The sequence below is a fragment of the Lagenorhynchus albirostris genome, chromosome 4, assembly GCF_949774975.1.
Source record: "Lagenorhynchus albirostris chromosome 4, mLagAlb1.1, whole genome shotgun sequence".
In the NCBI taxonomy this organism is placed as follows: Eukaryota; Metazoa; Chordata; class Mammalia; order Artiodactyla; family Delphinidae; genus Lagenorhynchus; species Lagenorhynchus albirostris.
In genome coordinates, this window is record NC_083098.1 from 129,181,557 (window position 1) to 129,201,940 (window position 20,384).

Below are 20,384 nucleotides of genomic sequence, written 5' to 3' on the forward strand. Positions count from 1 at the left end.
GAACCATCAAGTATGTGCACCGTGGAATTCTAGTGAAAATCTTTGTCCTTGCCTGTCTGCCTAAAGCCTTCATGAAAAAAGGAGGAGCCTTTAAAAAGTACATGGGTTAATTATAAATACAAATTAAGCATCTATAGATACTCATTAAACTGAAGAGTGGCATATAGTTAGTTGTCTTGTATAGCAACATTTTTGTTATTTGGAGATAGAGATTGGCAAAATAACATGACTAGAAAGTTAAATTTCATCATTTCCTATAGTCTTTAGTGCTATGTGAAGACTTGAGCGAGCAGTGGGGAGGCATTGAAGATTTTAGAGCAGAGGAGTAAAGTGCCTGGAACTGTACATGTGGAAATGTTATATGAGTAGCAATGTGTTAAATGCATTGAAGTAGAGAAACTAGAGGTGAAAAGATGAGTTAATGAAATAGTTCACACAAGTGGTAATGAAGCTGTTAGCTTAGATGGTTATGGCTTTGATAGGTAAAGGAGAAATACTGTGGCGATCTTATTTAATTGACTAAATGTAGGGAGTAGAGAACAAAATCCTTTGAAATGTACTTTCTAGTTTGAGTGACCAGAAGGCAGGTGGGAGAGTGGGATATGGATATTAAGAGGTGTTATTTTTTCAGGATGAAAGAGACTCGAGCATATTTTTTACTTAGGAGGAATTAGGAAGGTTCTGATCAAAAAAAAAAAAAAGGAAAGGAGGGTAAACTGATAGAGAAAGATTCAGGGAGGGATGAGAAGTGTTGGAATTTAGAGTCATTTATAGAGAGAGATACTTTTTGACATAAAAAGTACTTTTTCCCCGAGAATGTTTGGGAAGGCAATAAGGACAGTTCATAACTGTACAGGTAAGTTTGCAAATTGATAGCCTCAACTTTCTCTCACAATAGGAAGTGATTTATGTTAAGAAATGTGTTAGGCACTTTTAAACTTTCTTGAGATTTACTTCTGTAATACATTGGAGTAGTTTTTAGGGATTCTTTCACTTTTTATTAAAAGAGAGAGAGAGAAAAGAAATATTTTTTATGTCTATTTTGGCCTGTATATACATTCATTGTATTTATTAGCATCCAATACACATTTTTAGAGACAACTATACTATTTTACATTTAAGACTAAAATCTACCAGAGACATTAATATTAAGTAATACAATAAAAAACTGTGTAAGGTGCTTTAGATATATGGAAAGGTTGGAGTGAATGTGAATGTGAAAGAGAGCCCACCAGACTCCCAGAAGGATTGCCTAATAGTGCTGAGGGTCTAGTTATTTAGAACCTCTTGTGTCCTTAGTAGCCCAGCTATAGGAATAGAAGAGGATTGATCCAAAGCAGATGTAGCAAGAAAAATGAGGTGATGAAATGTAATATACAGTCTTGGAAGTTGCTGAAAAGGAGTTTAAGGCAAGATTATGGGGGGGAAAGGAAGTCACATAACTTTGGAACTAAAGCATTGGTTGAGTTATCTGCATGGCCAAAGAAGCCATTCAGAATGATAAACTGGGATGGAAAAGAAAAGAACCAAAATACCAGGTGGGTTTGCAGGATTAACTAAGGGGCATAAGTAGATAACAAAGATTAGGAAAGGTGGAGGATGGTTTGAACCTTAAAGAGGGAAGAGCGTTTCCATTAGGATGAAAGAGCAAATCTAAGAAAGAGTAAACCCAAGAAAGCATATGCCAAGCAGATATACAAGGGAGAGAAAAATACTCCCTAAGTTTCCAGTGAGGGGTGAATTGTTTGAATTCTCTCATTCTAGGCCTCTATGCTTTCACAAGGGTAGCTTGTTTTCCCAAGCACAAACAAATGAGATGATGTAGAGACAAGTGAAAGTGCAGACTTGAGTTTCATTGCATAAATGGCATTTCTCCATTTTGATAGATTTTTTAAGCTTCAGGAAAAGATCACTAAGTGAGAATGTGTGGTGAAAGAGTTAGAAGGGGGTCAAGGAAAGCACGGGATAGATAGCATCTATATTTAGGATGTGGAAGGAGGAAAAGGAACCATGCAGCAGAGAAGGAGTAGTCAGAAAGATTATAGTGATCTACTATTGCACACATATAGTTGCTTCTATTTGGGTTACCTCTTAGTAACTATGAAGTTCAGTTAACCAGAGATTTAACCAGAGTGATGTATTAATATTTCCATAGCATATATGATACTTAAAATGTAAAGGAAGTTCTTTGTCAGAAAATGTTATTTTGCAACCAAGTGATACCACTTAAAAATAGACCAGATATTAAAAATATAACATATGAAATGTTTTTATATTAACACAGGAAATTGATAGACTCTTTTGTGAACCTTTTATAGCATATTGTTATGGAAACACAGTAGATATTCAAGCCTTTTTTAAAAGTAAGAAGTAGAATGATTTAAACTAATTCACAATTTTATTTACCTTGTACTTTCACTTAAGTAGGATCAAGGCATCTTTGTCCTTATGATTAATTTGAAGATGAGTGGCACATAGTAGGTGCTCAAAAATACTGTTAAGTTTTAAGTAAAATTAGAGCTATATTTATTATACAAGGCCTTTTTTTCCCCCATCACAATACAGTTAATAATATGTACTGAGGTAGAGTGTAAGAAAAAAGCCACAGTAAATGATGAATTGTTAAGTTGAGGTAATATAAATGTGTTATGTCTTTTAGGTTGTTTTCAAACCTCTTCTGAGTCATACAGGGATCCAGTCACAGGATGCAATGCCTCTCTGCTACCGAATGTACTTTGGAGAACACCTCTCATTTTCAGGAACTTTGGACTGCCTTAGAGCAGATATTGTGGATTCAGACACAGCCAAAGAGAGAAAAGGCAAAAGAGCAAGAAGGTGTCTTACGTTATGATTGTTTTTATGTAAAATTTTGTACAAAAGTTATAATACCTGTTTTTTTAACTTTGCTTTCTTCAAGTGCTGATGCGGTAGTAATTTTAATAGCCTAATGAGAAGATAACTTCCATTTAACAGAAACAGTAGCCACATTTCCTTAAAAACCTGTTGATTTTATCAGTAGGTTATGAGGCCTATTTTTAGGCATATTTTTGTAAGATGTTAGTACATGTATGAGGGTCAGCCAAAGCACTTATGTTGATAAATACACTTTATTTACCGTTGCAGTAGTTTAATTTTTATGATCTTATGGATTGTAATTTTATATATTATTCTTAGAACTTCCTCTTAACCTCCTTTCTGAGTTGACTTGTAGCAGGTAGTATTTTCTATTAGGAACAGAGTAGAAGTCATGCTGAGAGTATGGACTTGCTTTTCACAATAGTGTGGTACCATTAACAATGACCATGAAAGCTGAAACACTGCAGAAGTGACCTTAATGATTATAAAGATTAATGGGGAAAATTACCTTTGTTTTGTGACCTGGAAAAATGTTTATCAAAATATTAAAAAGTCTCTTACTGTTTATTATAAATGTATAGGAAAATGAAAAATATAGTAAAACTAATATTTTGTACATACAATTTAAAACCTTAGAAACATTGAGAATTAAGGTGTTTTATTTCTTTCTTAAAAACTCGTCAAAGGGTAGTTTGTATAGTCCTTACCTTCTTATCATCATGTAACTTAAAACACAGAATGAGCTTCTTTTCTGTGCCTTAGCAAATGTCATACGCCGTTCTCAGCAGTTTTCAACATTTTACCTTTGCACTTTCAGTGTCATGAAATATCTTCACTAGTTCTTTTTACTAGAAAGGTTTTTGCCAACATCACTTTCTCTGGGATACCTTCATCCTTTTTGCCATGACCACTTCCTCTTTATGCTAGTAAGTTTGCCTTCTCTGAGGTCCTCTAGCTGCATATCTAGAGTTTCTAGAGCAGTGGAAGTGTCAACGTTTTCATACTCAGTTGTTTTCTTCTATAACTCCATTTACTTTTCTAAACTTTATTTTTTATTGAGGTAACATTGATTTATAACATTATATAAGTTTCACATGTACAACATTACATTTCTACTTCTGTATACACTACAGCATGCTCGCTGCCAAACATTTGGTTTCCTTTTGTTACCATGCGTTTGATCTCCTTTACCCATTTTGCTCTCCCCTCCCTTACCTGAGCCCCTTTCCCTCTGGTAACCACTACTCTGTTCTCTGTATCTGGGGATTTGTTTTTGTTTGGTTTGGTTTATTTATTTTATTATTTGTTTTTTGTATTCCACATGTAAGTGAAATCATATGGTATGTCTCTGTTTGACTTATTTCACTTAGCATAATGCCCTCAAGTTCCATCCGTGTTGCTGCAGACAGCAATATTTCATCTTTTTTTATGCTGAGTAGTATTCTGTGTCCATTCATCCATTGATGGGCACTTAGGTGGTTTTCATATCTTGGCTATTGTAAATAATGCCATGATGAATATGGGGTGAATATATCTTTTAGAATTAGTGTGTTTGTATTATTTGGATAAATACCCAGAAGTAGGAAAGCTGGATCATAAGGTAGTTCTAATCTTAATTTTTGGAGGAATTTCTATACTGTATTCAATAGTGGTACACCAGTTTATATTCCCACCAACAGTGTATGAAGATTCCCTTTCTCCACATCCTTGCCCACACTTGTTATTTCTTGTTGATGATAGCTATTCTAACAGACATGAGGTGATATCTCATCATGGTTTTGATTTGTATTTCTCTAATAATTAGTGATGTTGAAAATCTTTTCATAACACCTGTTGGCCATCTATATGTCTTCTTTGGAAAAATATCTATTTAGATACTCTGCCCATTTTTAATCATTTTTTAAATTGAGTTGTATGAGCTCTTTATGTATTTTTTGGATATTAACCCCTTATCAGGTATATCATTTGCAAGTATCTTCTCCCATTCAATAGGTTGTCTTTTCCTTTTGTTGATGGCTTCCTTTCCTGTGCAGAAGCTTTTCATTTAGATGTAGTTCCATTTGTTTATTTTTACTTTTGTTCCCTTGCCTGAGGAGGCATATCAGAAGAATCTTGCAAAGACCAATATCAGAAAGCATAGTGCTTAAGTTTCCTTTCAGGAGTTTTCTGATTTCAGGTCTTACATTCAAATCTTTAAGCCATTTTGAGTTGATTTTTGTGTATGGTGTGAGACAGTGGTCTAGTTTCTTTCTTTCTTTTTTTTTTTTGCATATGACTGCCCAGTTTTTCCAACACCATTTATTGAAGAGACTATCCTTCTTCATTGTTTGTTTATTGCTCCTTTGTCATAAGTTAATTGTGCATATATGTGTGGGTTTATTTTTGGGCTTTCAATTCTGTTTCATTGATCTGTGTATGTTTTTCTGCCAATACCAGGCTGTTTTGATTAATTTAACTTTGTAATATAGTTCAGAATCAGGGAGCATGATACCTCCAGCTTTGTTTTTTTTTTCTCAGGATTGCATTAGCTATTCAGGGTCTTTTGTGGTTCCATATACATTTTTTGTTCTCTTTCTGTGAAAACTGTCCTTGTGATTTTGATAAGGATTGCGTTGAATCTGTAGATTGCTTTAGGTGATATGGGCATTTTAACAATGTTAATTCTTCTAGTCCATGAGCACAGAATATCTTGCTATTTATTTGTGTCTTCAGTTTCTTTCAACAATGTCTTATGGTTTTTGGTATACAGGTCTTTTACTTCCTTGGTTAAATGTATCCCTAGGTATTTTATTATTTTGGTTTTGATTGTAAATGGATTGTTTTCTTAATTTCTCTTTCCACTAGCTCATTGTAAGCATATAGAAACAACAGATTTTTGTATGTTGATTTTAAACCCTGCAACTTTCCATTTACTTTTTATTGAATTTCATCACTACAATCTTATTTTGCTTCATTTTCATCTTTGCTGTCCAGATCCCTCTTACTTAACCATTTTTGTAAAATGTCATGTGGGTTTATCACAAGGAGGCAATATAACTACATGCTTTACTGTTTGTGCATGAAATGAAAAACAAATGTGCACTGACCAATCACTGACAGACTTTGACAGAAGTAATGTGGTTGGTCAGTGATCATGTATGTCTATTATTTATGTAGTGATTTGTGGACTGAAGAGCTAGCAGCAAGTTTATACTTTATGCAGTAAATTTCAGTTAAAATTTGAACCATGCTGTTGGGGTCTGGTGTTATTTAACTATAAACCATGGTAATTGCATCCATTCACATTGGAATCATCAAATCCAGACACCAAAACATTAATATCTGCTTACACTCCTGGATTAGAGTTTAAAGTCCTGAGTTAAATTTGTATTTCTATTTGCAATAGCCTACTTTCATGTAAATATATACATACATATAAATATATATTAATATGTAAAAATATATGTGTGTATATATAAAAGTGGATGTATACACACATATAGTATATGTATCATCAGATATAATTAGGTTATGCATAATTATATTATATATAATATGATTATATATATTAGATTATATTTATAGCCTACTTACTGGCCTGCTAAATGCCATATAATACTGCTACAGACCAGACCTTCATCTGACCACACTTCCCTTCTTATGTTCCCAAATTCTTTGAGTGACTTTGAACTTACTGTCTTTAGTCTAGCTGAACCTAACATTCCTTTAAATTTTTCTACTATCACACCACCTCTGAGTGCTCTACATTCTTATTACTAGACCATGGTTAGCTTTTATTTCTCAGATCTCCTGTAACTCCACCTTAGATCTTATTTATTAGGAAACTTTTGTCACAGTACACGTTTCCTGGTCATTAATTTTAGTCTTGTCTGGGCTTTTTTTGTAGCACATTTTTCATTCTACTAATTATTGTACCTTACTATTGGGTTATAGTTTCTTATATAAACATGTATAACTTTCCTAGACCATAAAGCCAGAACAGTTATTAAATCATTTAGCATAAGTCCTGGCATGTAGTATGTCCTCATAAATATTGGTTTCCTTATATCTTTGCTGTCTCCGGTCAAGATAGTTGAACATGTTAGGGGCTTAATAAATATTTAATTTTAACTTTACCCGTGTGGCTGCTTTTGCCTTAAATGACTGCTTCATTATGTAGCGAGATTTCTTCCCCCTTTTACTTGAATCTCCTCTGTTTAAGACTTTTTTGCCTCGCTTACATGTTTTCAGTTCTTGTTTTTGTAGTTTTGGATTATTTTAATCTCTTTTGAGTCTCTCTTCTATATCTTCTAATTCTCAAAATCTGATTTTTCCTTCTCTGATTGCACACTTAGCATCGATTATAGGCTTACTCTAAGCTTGTACATTTTCTTGAATTGTACCACAGAGTGGAGTTTTTCTTATTAAATAAGAAATACTAGTATTCATTAAGGAATTATTAGTCTCTAATTATAAATTCTTTAAGTCAAATTGAAAATATCAAAGAACCTTGGAGGGTTTTTTTCTCCCAATAGAAAAGAATCCTATGTTTAATTTAACCTATGTGACTACACATTCATATTTTACATGGAAGCAGAGGGGAAAATATCTTTTTAAAATTTTGGTGCTTGAGGTTTATTGTTATTAGTAGTTGATTTATGAAAATCTGAGATATTTTGACTTTTTAATATTAAAATTGTCTATAATATTTCTACCTGAAAATTTTTAGATATGCAGAGGATTTGCCAAAATAACTTTTATAGAGGTTTTAAGTCTTTTGTGTGCATTTCTCATTTTTGTTTCAGTTGCTTTTCTTAGCACTTTCAACTTGGCAAAATATGCCAGCAGGGTTTCATTTCAAATAGCAAATCAAAATATATAAAGTGTGATGAAATTAAATATATAAACCATATATTTAACAGAAGAGTAGAGGATGGTTAAGGAAGATGTTCTAGTTGACCTACTATTGACTTTAAATTCTAAGACCATTGGGGTGTGCCATCAGATGGCAAGAAAAATTATTTTATCATTTCACTGAAATCATTAATTAAGTCTGATTTTGACTAGTCATAGAGTAAGATCAAGAAGGAAGACTTAAGGCCCAGTTTCCAACTTACGAAAAAGTTGGAAAAACTTATTCTACTTGATCTCTTACTTAAAATTAGTTAAATGGCTTATTCTTCACCTTGGAGATTATTTTGCTAACAAGTTAATAAAGATTGTGTGGTTCTGGGAAAAAAGAAAACCTTGTCATTTTCTTTTTTCATTTTTTTCCACATTTTTAGGCAAGGCCATGTGAATCTTCCTCCACTTGAGTTCAAACCAGCATTGATGTTGGAAACCTTTAGCATCAGCGCTGTTGTAATGGAAAAGTCTGTGTGCACCCCTCAGAACTCTACCAGCGCTCTTTCTTTTCATGATCTCAACAAGCGTTATTATAATACCTTTCACTGCAACTTTACTATTTCCTGTCAGTCAATAAGCCAGCATGTAGATATGGCTTTAGTTCGTCTTATTCATCAATTTAGTACGATGATAGATGACATCAAAGCGACTCAGACTGACATTAAACTTAGCAGATATACAGCTGGATCAGCTTCTCCAACGCCTACCTTCAAAACCAGAAAACATCGGGATTTTCGCTCCTCTGACTTCAGCCGCAGTTCTAGAGGAAGTCTTAATGGTGGCAATAGAGTAAATAATGCAAAGAACAAACGGACCAACAATGAGAACAACAAAAAGGAGTCTCGAAACAAAAATTCGTTAGGAAGATCTGAAAGAAGAACTTCAAAAGTGTCTAGGAAAGGTTCCAAAGACGTGGTGGATCATATGACTATCCATATGGATGACTCTGACTCAATTACAGTGTCAGAACAAAGTGAGCCTTCAGCTGAGTGCTGGCAGAATATGTATAAATTGCTTAACTTCTATTCACTTATCTCTGATCCAACAGGAATACTGGAAAAATCTTCAGAAACATTTGGACCAGCAGGTAATGGCTATTTTCATATTTAAAAAATTTTCTGTTTAGAATAGCAATAATACTAAAAAAGACAAGTTTATTCATCATGTTTTCTTAATGTTATAATTGGATAATTGAAATGCAAAGAAATTGGCAGTCACCCAAGGAGAGAAAATAGTGATGGCGATCAGATATTCTGCTACCCCTTTTTCCCATCCTTCCTAACCCTTACACAGTATGCTCCTAAAGAATTCACACAGACCTGCTTTCAAACACCTGACTGTACTATTTATTTTCAAATATGACCATGGGAAAATGTTGAAAAATTTAAGAAATCATTTTGGTGAGGAAGAGGACAAAGAGAGCCAGTTTGGAATGTGCAGGAAAGAAAGGGCAGTTGATGTCCTTCCATTTTGCAGTTTTCACGTCTAAACCTGTATATTTCTGTTCACTTAAAGGAGTCCGGAGCCCTACAGAGCCAACGTGTAAAGTTGTGTTTGAGAATGAACAAGACAGGAACAGTTTGACTAGGACACAGAGGAAGCGCAGCGTGGCAACTGCTGAGCCCCAGCACGTCACTCTAATAGTATTTGGGGTTGGCATGGTGAGCCGCACGCACCTGGAGGCCGACATCGGTGGGCTAACCATGGAGTCAGAGCTGAAGAGGATCCACGGCAGTTTCACACTGAAGGAAAAAATGAAAGGCAGGTGACATTCTAACCCTGGGGCGCGTTTTTTCTGAAGAAAGCCAGTGCCATGTCTCACAAATTCCTACTTGGCAATTTTTCTTCAGAGAATGGAACTTCCCGTTTATACGGATCAAGAGTGCTCGTGTATATAGTTTCTTTTTCTTATTCTTAACGTTTTTAAAATTCTTGTAAGTATTCTGTGCCAAGTTTTACTTCTGAGATTTAAAATGTCCTTAGGCTGTTTAATGTCATTAGGCTCTTTAGTGCATGAATAGCACGTTAAACTACATATTCAGCATCATTCCAGTTTTGACGTATAATACATATTTATATGTGAATGCATAGAGATAAAAATCTTCAAGGAAATTTTTTAAAAAGTCGTTTGGAAATAGTTTAAATTTCATTGTACCTTTAAAGTTATCTTTTGTCCTTGAACGTATTATGAATAAAATGACATTTTAATATGAAGTGCCACTCTCTTTCCAGAATTCATACACTTTTTTTTTTTTTCACACTTTAAGATGTTCTACATCAAAAGATGACTGAGACATGTGCCACTGCTCATATTGGTGGGGTCAATATTGTGCTGCTTGAAGGGATTACACCAAATATACAGTAAGTGTGGGTTTTTTTTACTATTCTCTTAAACTTGTTTGTTATAGTTTGACAGGAAACTTAAAATTCATTGGATGAATCCCGTACCTACTAAGTTTTGAGATTTATATTACTGAATGTTGCCAGACACTGTGATTCTGTCACTAAGAACATCACAAATGAAATGTTCTCAGAAAACTTATTTATTTCTTTTCTAAAATTGGCCTACTGCCACCCCTCCACCCTAAAAAACTGACTCCCAGGACATGTTAAGATTGTGTGACAGGAAAAATGATTACAGTGCAAATTTCAGTTAAACATATGAGATGCAAAAGCTCACATAATTCAAATAGTTAAGTATTTAAAACAAAATTATAGTCAGAGAATATAGACTGTCTCTTGATTTTATTCTAACTGATCATTACCCATATTCATGCTGGGTTTCCAAACTTTATCTTGCCATTTTTTCATTTAAAGAATTTAACGATAAAGCCTATGAGACCCTTCTAATAGTATAGGTAAGCTTTCTGTAGTGAGTTTACCATTCTATATTGCTTTTCTTTTGACTCTTTGCTCTCACCTTTTCTTTATATGTGCTATTTGTGGATCTGTCCAAAATTGTTCTGATAATGATTACCTTTATACATGATACTTAGATCACTATTTGGTTGTCAGTACATTTAACCGTTGACTTTGCTCATACACTTGGGAGTATAAAACTTCATTCCTAACTTCCTTTCAGTGGAGCACTTTTATGCTATAACTACAAAATGTATTTTGATAATTTAGATCAGATTTTGAGGATTTGCTCATTCTTAATATTATAACTAGTTAATGTCCTACTATTGTCCCTTAAAGCATCTATCATGCTAAATACTGACTAAATAGAGGATTTGGTTCAATGCTATAAATATTAAATATTAGTTGTAATTTGACTCATTACAGGTCTATTCATAACATTTCAAACATGGGTAATGTGATGACTGTCTTGGGGAACATAAAATGGATGGATGAAATGGATGTCTAAGTCTTGCTGAGGCAGTTTGGACCTGTATATCTAGAACCAAAGAGTATATTTCATTATAGCTGCCTAAATGGTCCAGATCACATTTCCTAAGCAGTCTTTCTAAAGACCAGGAAATGCCAGTAGTTGTGAGACAAGATCTTTTCTGATCATTCAGTATGGGAGGAGAGGGGTATTATTATGTAATAATTACAATCTAAAGGAGTTACCTATCATGGACCAGGAGCCTCCTATACATTATTTTATTTAATCCTCACCACAGTCCTGTTAACTGGGGTGTTTTATCCCCACTTTACAGAACAATAAATCGAGATTCAGAAATATCAAAGTATTTTCCTAAAATGCTTAAAGTCATACAGTCAGTAAGAAGAGATACCTGAACCTCTGCACCTTCTACCTCACTATGATGCTACTGCACGAAGTCACCACAGACCTTGGGTTTCATGATTCCTTTGTTGAGTCTAAATTTAAAGTATCATGGTCACTTTGACCTATTCAAAAGTACAACAGGGCTTCCCTGGTGGCACAGTGGTTGAGAGTCCGCCTGCCGATGCAGGGGACACGGGTTCGTGCCCCAGTCCGGGAAGATCCCACATGCCGCGGAGCGGCTGGGTCCGTGAGCCATGGCCGCTGAGCCTGTGCGTCCGGAGCCTGTGCTCCGCAACGGGAGAGGCCACAACAGTGAGAGGCCCGCGTACCGCAAAAAAAAAAGTACAACAGATTTCTTTAGATGTCTCGTGGGTTTTATTTACTCTATCCTCTTGAACCAAACATATTTATAAAATTGATTTTTAAAAAAAGTATTAGTTGATAATTCTTGCCTTTAAAAAATCTCAAGCCAAGAGCCCTTAACTTTTTCATTAAAAAAATAAAAGTTATTAATTACTCACTGCCAAACTCTAGTAGTGTTAAGACTTTCTGGATTTATTCTTTGGCTTTTCACTTCCAGTTTCAATGAAAAGGAAATGGAATTTTTAAAAAATAGTTGAAAAGTTTCTTGAAAATTTAAAAAATGGGAAATAAAAGCTTTCCAAATGATTGCTCATATTGTCACTAATTTATGCATGAATGTTTATTTGCTTCCTTTTTGTTTTCCTGCTTTCTCTTGAATCTTCATCTGTAGACTGGAGGATTTTCCTACATCTCCTACAAGCACAGCCAAACAAGAGTTTCTGTATGTCATTATTATTCTTTTTCATGGACTTTGTGATTAACATAGTATTTGAATAGTTTTTAAAGATAAAATATTTAGATTATCTGCATGGCTGTGAAAGTATGTAGCTATTATTTTGTAGCTTTAATATAGATCCTTTTATAGATTAAAGTTTACTGATTTTCAAGGAAAATACACAGGTAAGGACTACCTTTTTGGTAATTCATACCTTGTTTTATTGTTGAAAGATTGTAACACTGTAGTTGTGTGTTGCTTTGTGCTTTTTTAAGACCTGTTACAAACCCTTGTTAACGTTTGATGTGATAATAGAAGCTAAAATTTTTAACTTTGCAAATGAGTTTTCACAAATTTTCAAAACTAATTATTAAAACACTAATATATGAAAATATCTACATTGCTCAACCTTATAATAATTCTGTCTTTAAGATGGAGAGAGTTCACTGCTCTATTGTCAGCTTTTATGTATGGCTTTTACTGTGTATCCTTTTGTATTTTGGCGGGCTTGATTTGGCCTGTGTATATCTGATATTTTGTGGTAGTGATATATTTAAATACTTGTCACATGAGTCCTACCACCATGACAATTTAGTATGTTACTTAGGACTGATCTTTTCTTTCAACCTTTTCTATAAAATTTCAGTATGCTGAATAAATAGATGAATCTGCATATTTTGTTCCAGGCTGGTAAGATTATCAATACCTGGTGAGATTTGTTTCATTGTGTATTGATAATAGGCCATAGTCAAAACATCATCAATCAGCAACCCTTTGTTGGGATTATCTGTGATCTATGTCACTTCATCAGTCAACTAGAAGTACTAAAAAAGAATAAATGCACTAATATTAAATTAGAAAATTGATTGTTTTTGGAAGCCACTCTTCCGTATTAATATCATCATTAATAATAACAGGTATAAAAAAATAGCTAATTCCACTTTAGTAGTTATAGTAGCTGGAGAAGATTTATTGTTTCTCTCTTTTTTATCACTGAGTTCTCTGGATGTATAATAAAAAAAAAATCAGTACTGTATGACTTTAGAGACGATGCTATTTAATGGCTGAAGATCACATCTTTATCCACTCAACTAATTAGGTTTTTAGGTTGCATATTATGGCCTGCACACTGTGTTAGGTTTCAGAGATGGAACAGTAAGCAAGTGAGAGGTAGTTCCTGTCATAATATCACTTATAGGACCACTCCCTCCTTTTTTAGGCCTTCCTGCTGAGAGAGTTAACACGTAAGGTACAATTGCCAAATGGGAAAGGAAGCTCCAATGATTTTTAATAGTTAACTGAATTACACGTGATCCCAACACTCTCTGTCCACATTGTAAAGATTTCCAGGCAAAACTGAACTGAGGCAGGCCGCATGGGTCAGGGTACATAAATTAGTTTACCTCCTTTTCCTGCCTTTAAAGTCTGGGCCTGCAAGATCAAGGAGGTGGGGTGGGGGTGGAGATAGAGTAGCAATAATGAGGCCCCAAAGTAAGTCCTCAAACTCTCAACCGGCACTACAAGGATGGCTGGCCTGCTTTAAAGGCCCTGTGACCTGGACACAGGAAGAAAACGAAGATGCGGAAAAGTCCTTGCCTGATTAGGCACTGTGGTGGTTATAACAGGCTCACAGTGGATCTGCCCTCCCACCACTGCCAATGAATTCTTGAGCCAAGCTTCTTGGTCACTTGCCGTGAACTTTTTACATATATGAGGCATGCTTGGCATGCTACAAGTTTTTATAGTCTTCACTTTAAAAAGACTTTGACCACTTCTTTCCTGTGTAAAAGTCTTATATATGCTACATGTTTTTTGATCTAGATTAAGTGACAGCTCTTTTAAGAATTAAAATAGATAATATATGAATAGATAATTATGAATAGATAAATCTGAAATTATGACTAGATAATTCATACTGGCAGCTTGTAAATTGTTTAATTCCTCATTCTGGGTCTCCTTACATCTTTAACATGTACAGTTTGACAAGAGTTAATCAGACATCCTCTACAGTGTCTGTCTCAGTTTGATCAGTGTAGGACTATCCTGTTGTCTAGCTCCAAGGAACATTACTCACGCTGTAGTCATGGGCATCATTTACATAGCCTACAGTGTGGTGGTGCCCTCTGGAGTTGGGCAACACAGAGCCCCTGAAGTCCTTAACATCAAAATTTCCACTGGAAATACCACAGTAGGATCTACAGTAGGAGAGCAGTCAGCCCCATAGCTTTCTATTCTGACATTTGGTGTATAATTGAAAATTAAGGATTGTGTATGTGCTTATATAATCACAAGTAATATTTAAGCAGACTTCTATAGATTATAAAGGTAAAATAGTAAGATAGGTGTAGAATTTCTTGACTGTCATGATAACAAGACTTCTTTGTAAATGTATGCTTAGTTTCATTCAGTAGGTGAATACTGTTCGCAACTAGAAAGCCCTTTGCACTTTAGCACCATCTGAGTGTTCTGGCTCATGATGAAATTGAATTTAAAATGGAATCTCATTGATGATAAATAGTAGCTTTATTTATTAAAATAGTTAAGATTCAAAATTCAGTAACTAGTCAGCATCCTAGAATCTATATTCATGCTAGCTAGAACAATTCCATAGATTACTTTTTTCTTTTTCTAGTCAGTGATAGTCTTTGAGAAATAGTTTCCTTTGAAGAAGAAAGCAAATATAGTTCTCTAGTAATCATTTTTGAATTTTGTATAATACCTGGATTTCACTATCTGTAAATAATCAAAACTTCTAATAGAACCACTGTTACGCTTCTCAAGGTTTATTCTAATAGAAGTTAAATGTAATGAATGGATGATTCCTTAGGTCCTTGAGACTGTAAATAAATTCTCGGTGAATCCTCTGTAGCCTAAGTAGAGATAAATGTGTGTGAACTGACATGTAGTTAATATGAAATTTGCATTTTGTGTGTTTTGCTAAATCTGTTGTCAAGCATTCTTTGCTCATTTCAAAGATAACATATATGTTAAAAGCTTTCCTCTTACTACTGGGCCTTTAGTGGTGCAGTTCATTGACATGAACCTTTCTACTGTGTGTGTCAAGACTGCTTCATCATGGCTTTTACATACATGATATATCACGTGATATCTGTGGAATTCCACAGTTGTGTTGAGTCATTCTTCTGCTGTACTTCTTTCTGCTCATTCATTTCACAAAATTCAGTGAGTGTCTACTATGTTTAAAGCACTGTTCTAGGCATTGGAAAGAAAGAACGAGAAATCAAGAAAGACAGTATTTCTATTTTATATCTGTACCAGTAAAGCTTACCAATTTTTAATTAAGTAGTAGTTACTCATTATGAATTGGACTTCTGTCATTTCTTTGCTACTCACTGAAAATAAAAAAAGGAAAATGCAAGTTAAATTTCTTCCTTCTCATTAATTTCTTTTAACGTATTAGATGATTGTTAGGTTAGTTTCTTTGGCTGATTAGATTTTAAGAAGTATAGTGAGTGTTTGTTTCTTTTCTTTTAATTTTCGCTGTTTATATTTTCTTAGTGGTTGTACAGATGCCTAAAATATGTTGAAGAAAAACGGAGTTCTTAATGGGGAAAAAAATCAAAATGGGATTTTGTGTGTTGTATATGTGTAATATGTCAGTGTATTCTCTTCCATGTAAGCACATACATACATTCTTCTGTAAACTCTTTATTAAACAGAATAATATTCAGTACAAACAGTATAAAATGTATGTCCATATTTTTAGAAAACGTTATTTCTTTAGTGTGATTTAAATGCATGAGAAATCTTGTAATTTATTTCATTGAATGATTTAAAAACATTTGTCTTGCTCTCAAAATACTTTTTCAAAATTTCTCTTTACTTGGCCATATTTTAATGATCCTCCTTCTCTTTTAATAGAACTGTAGTGAAATGTAGTATTGCCAAGTCCCAAGCCCTCTACAGTGCCCAGAGGGGGTTGAAGACTAACAATGCCGCGGTGTTCAAAGTAGGAGCTATCAGCATCAACATTCCCCAGCACCCTGCCACCTTACACAGCATGATGGTTCGAAGTTCTCACCAGCTATCTAAGCAGATCTCAGATCTCATCAGACAACCTTCTACAGTGTAAGTTATTTATTCAAGATCTGTGATTCTATATAGTATTTCATGTCATTCTTTGCTGTGTTAACAATAGTTTGGAGGAAGACAGAAGGTTACCTCTAAGTAGTGACTATTATGGATAGTGGGGCAGGTGAAAAGTAGCTAACCATGATTGTGGGAGAATTGTATTCTGGATATTATTAAAGTACTATGTCACAAATGCAATTGCGAGTCGTTCATATTGCATCAGTAAAGCTTAAGAGATCCTAGAGATAAGTGGACATTATAACATGTTACTAATAAAAGGCAAATTCTAGGATTGTAGCAATATTTCTTTACTTTGAACTCACTGCAATTTGTGAGTGCATAGATTTATAAAGTTGCAGTGGCCATTTATGTCCCATGCGTGGTTTTGTGCTGACCTCTATGTGAGATTATTGTACATGGTTCAAGGCAGGATTTGAATATACCATTTAAATATTTTAAAAGGCAGTAAATGGGACCTTTGCACAGTAACGTTTATTCCCTGGGTCTGCATTGCCAAGCTTTCTTCCTGGTCTCCAAAGTTATAGCTAATTAATAACTAATAAAAATATAAGTAAAAGGTAAAAATTTGTCTTGTTATGTTTCCTTTTTCCTAACCTGTAAGGTAGAAAAACACTAGTGTGTATTTTGACAGTGTCTTAAAGCAATGATTTTTCCAGTTGTCCTATCTAGATCTTTAATTCTGATGTAATATTAATTCATGTCTGGTTGACTAAGTAGTAATAATTTAAACATGTTTCTCCTGTCTCTGGAATATGGAATCCAGAATGTGTACATGAGCCTTAGTTATAAAATACCCTAAGGAATTTTTCCTTATTAGAATGTATTGGCAGTGGAGTGGAGTAGTTAAAAACAAAAAGACTCTAGAGTCAGATTGACTGAGTTCAAAACTGATTTCACCACTTTCTTGCTATACTTCATTTGTAAAATGGAGATAATGGTACCTAATCAAAGGGTTTTATGAGATAAATAAATTATATGAAATACACAAAGCAATAAGAATAGTACCTGGCACATAGTAAGCACTCAAATAATTACTGCTGTTGTTGGTGTTATTATTATTAATAGTGCTAGTAATAGTAATAGTATTAACAATCAACAGTAGAGTGCATAATGGTTAAGTCATGGAATTTGGAATCAGAAAACCTCCAGTTTCACATTAATAATGTGAATGGCCTTGGCAGTGTAACATTCAGTTTATATTGTTATTACTTCATCTTGTTTACTTTTCTAGATCATCATTTTTCAATGGCTGTTCTGAGGAAGTCTTAATATGACTTGGTATTAGAAAGAAAACATCTGTTCATAGTTTATTTTTGTTCTTTTACATTGAGAATACCAATTTTATACAATTTTTATTTTTATACAATTTAAATTTTATTAGTAGCTGTTCTAATTGTCTTTTTTAAACTTTTTTTTTTGTTTTGCTCTATAGCCCACAGCCTGTAAAAGAAGATATTGCAACCCCCCTACCTTCTGAAAAAACCCCAACAAGTGTTAATCAAACTCCTATTGAAACAAATGAATTTCCTCAGCTACCAGAAGGTTTAGAGAAGAAGCCTATTGTCCTTAAATTCAGCACCATGTTAGATGGTATAGCCATTGGAGCAGCACTTTTACCATCTCTGAAAGCAGAATACAAGATGGGAAGAATGAGAAGTCATGGAATGACAGGTAACATTGAAGTTTGAATTCATTCTTAAAATTTATGACTGGTTTAAGAAATTAGTAATATTTTGGTGAAACAAATTTAGTTTTATAGATTTTTTATGAAAATTTAAATAATTTTAATCAAAACACTTTTAAATTTCATTAACGATGTTTTTCATTCAGTCAAGTAAAAATAGCAATACACTTCCTTGAATGACCAGCATGGACCCTGCTTTCATTTGAACTCTTTAGAGTTATCCACTCTTTAGAAACCATTTCCAACTTAAACTTGAATTGAGTACATTTCTACAAGTTGAATACATTTCTACATTTCTACAAGTTGAATACATTTCTACATTTCTACAAGTTGAATACATTTCTACATTGTTAGGTTCTTATAGCCTGAATAACTTGGTTTATTTTCACGTTGAGTACATTTAGCTTAAATCAGAGGTTATTTGACTTCTTCAAAATAGCTATTTTTATAAGATTTTGTGATCCTTATATATCCTCTCCAAAAGCACTTTGCTGTTATATTTTTATTCTGAAATGTATCATGTATACAAAAGTATATCAGTTACATTCACACAGTTTATAGAACTGTAAACTCACCTACCGATTACACATCCTAAGAATTAAAACATTACCAGTACTTTGAAGGCTCCTTCAATGAATATTATTACTATCAGATAATAGTCCCCATGAGTGCTTGGTTAATAATCACTATCATGAATTTTGTGTTATCCATTCCTTTGCTTTTCTTTATAGTTTTATTACATAGACATATACTCATAAATGACCAATTTTGTTGTAGCCTGTACTTTATTCATGTGGAGTCCCACTAATGTATATTTTAACTTGGAATTTTTTTGTTGCACATTTTCTTTGATTTATTTATATTCATCCATGTATCTTTGTTTCATTCATTTTTCAGTGAAATATAGTAGTCCGTTAAGTGATTATATCACAATTTATTTATCTATTCTGCTATTGATGGACCTTTGCCTCATTCTATTTTTTTGCTATTACATTTGTTCTCATACACATCTTCTGGTACATATGTGCAAGAGTTTCTCAAGGATATGTACTTAGGAGTGATACAGCTAGATTATAGGGTAAATGCATCTTCAACTTTACTAGGAAATATAAAACTGTTTTCCTTAGTGCTGTGTCCACCAGTTTTTACCCTCCCATCAGTATTAGATTGGAGTTCCCACTGTTCTGCATCTTTGTCAACACTTGTTATTATCGACTTTAAAATTATTGCTTGTCTCGTAAATGTGGAATGGTATCTCATTGTACTTTAATTTATGTTTCTGTAGTTATTAATGGAGGTGAATTTTTAAATATGATTAAGGGGTCCTTATATGTTTTCGTATATGAAACACCTGTTGATGGTTCTTGTTTGTTTTCTGTCCATTTGACCATTGAGTCATTTGTATTTTTCTTGGTTCACAGAAATTCTTTGTATGTTTTGTATATTAAACCTTTGATGTTATATGTTCAACATATATTGTCACCCAGTCAGAGGCTTATTTCACTTTTTGGTCTTTTGATCAACATATACTCTTAATTTTAATGTAACTGAATTAATATTTCCTTGTTTTATTGTGTATTTTTATGTCTTGAAGAAGACATAAAAATATAAATTTTTATATCATCCTTCTGTTCCCAGGATCATGAGAAGATTCTCTCATATTTACTGTTAAACATTTTGAAGTTTTGCTTTTCACATTTAAGTTCCTAATCTGTAAGGAATTGACTGGTTTTTTCTTCAGTTTGGTATGGAGTAGTATGCATAACCAGTTATCTCAGCATGATTTATTGACTAATCTGTTCTTTTTTTCAGTGATAGATAATCCAACTTTATCATCTGTTAAGTGTTTATGTATATGGGGGTCTATTTCAGAGATCTCTATTGTGCCTCAGTGGCCTGTTTGCAGCAGTGTCATACTGATACTTGACTTTCCTTTCTTTAGAAGTTGTCCTGGTTATTTTTGTTTATTTGCTCCTTCAGATACATTTTAGAATCAATTTGCCAAGTTCCCTGAAAAAGCCTGTTTGGATTATTTTAGAAATTGAGTTGAATCTATAGATTTACTTGGGGGAGAATTAAAAATATTGATTTTGAGAACTGACATAGTATTTAACCTTCTTATTCCTGCATATGTCTATTTCTCTGTTTCTTTATTTTTTTATTTTTATTTTTTTTAAAGCTTCAAGTGAGCTTTATTAGGGAGCGCTCCCGGGCGAGGTTCACTGGTCCGAAAGGGGCCCGAGAAGTCGCCTATTTCTCTGTTTCTTTAGATCATCTTCAGTGTTTTTCTATAAAGTTTAAAATTTTTCAACTTA

The 20,384-nt window shown here is 33.7% G+C and overlaps 1 protein-coding gene across 2 annotated transcripts in view; it reads left to right on the plus strand.

Moving 5' to 3' along the window:
• BLTP1 (bridge-like lipid transfer protein family member 1) overlaps positions 1 to 20,384 on the plus strand; it is a 191,784-nt gene that overhangs the window by 107,713 nt on the left and 63,687 nt on the right. For both annotated transcript variants that reach the window (XM_060148668.1, XM_060148669.1), the window contains exons 44-50: positions 2,660 to 2,835; positions 8,121 to 8,827; positions 9,256 to 9,501; positions 10,008 to 10,101; positions 12,228 to 12,278; positions 16,155 to 16,361; positions 17,818 to 18,056. In XM_060148668.1, coding sequence (XP_060004651.1) covers positions 2,660 to 2,835; positions 8,121 to 8,827; positions 9,256 to 9,501; positions 10,008 to 10,101; positions 12,228 to 12,278; positions 16,155 to 16,361; positions 17,818 to 18,056 — 1,720 coding nt within the window. The remainder of the gene's footprint in view (positions 1 to 2,659; positions 2,836 to 8,120; positions 8,828 to 9,255; positions 9,502 to 10,007; positions 10,102 to 12,227; positions 12,279 to 16,154; positions 16,362 to 17,817; positions 18,057 to 20,384) is intronic.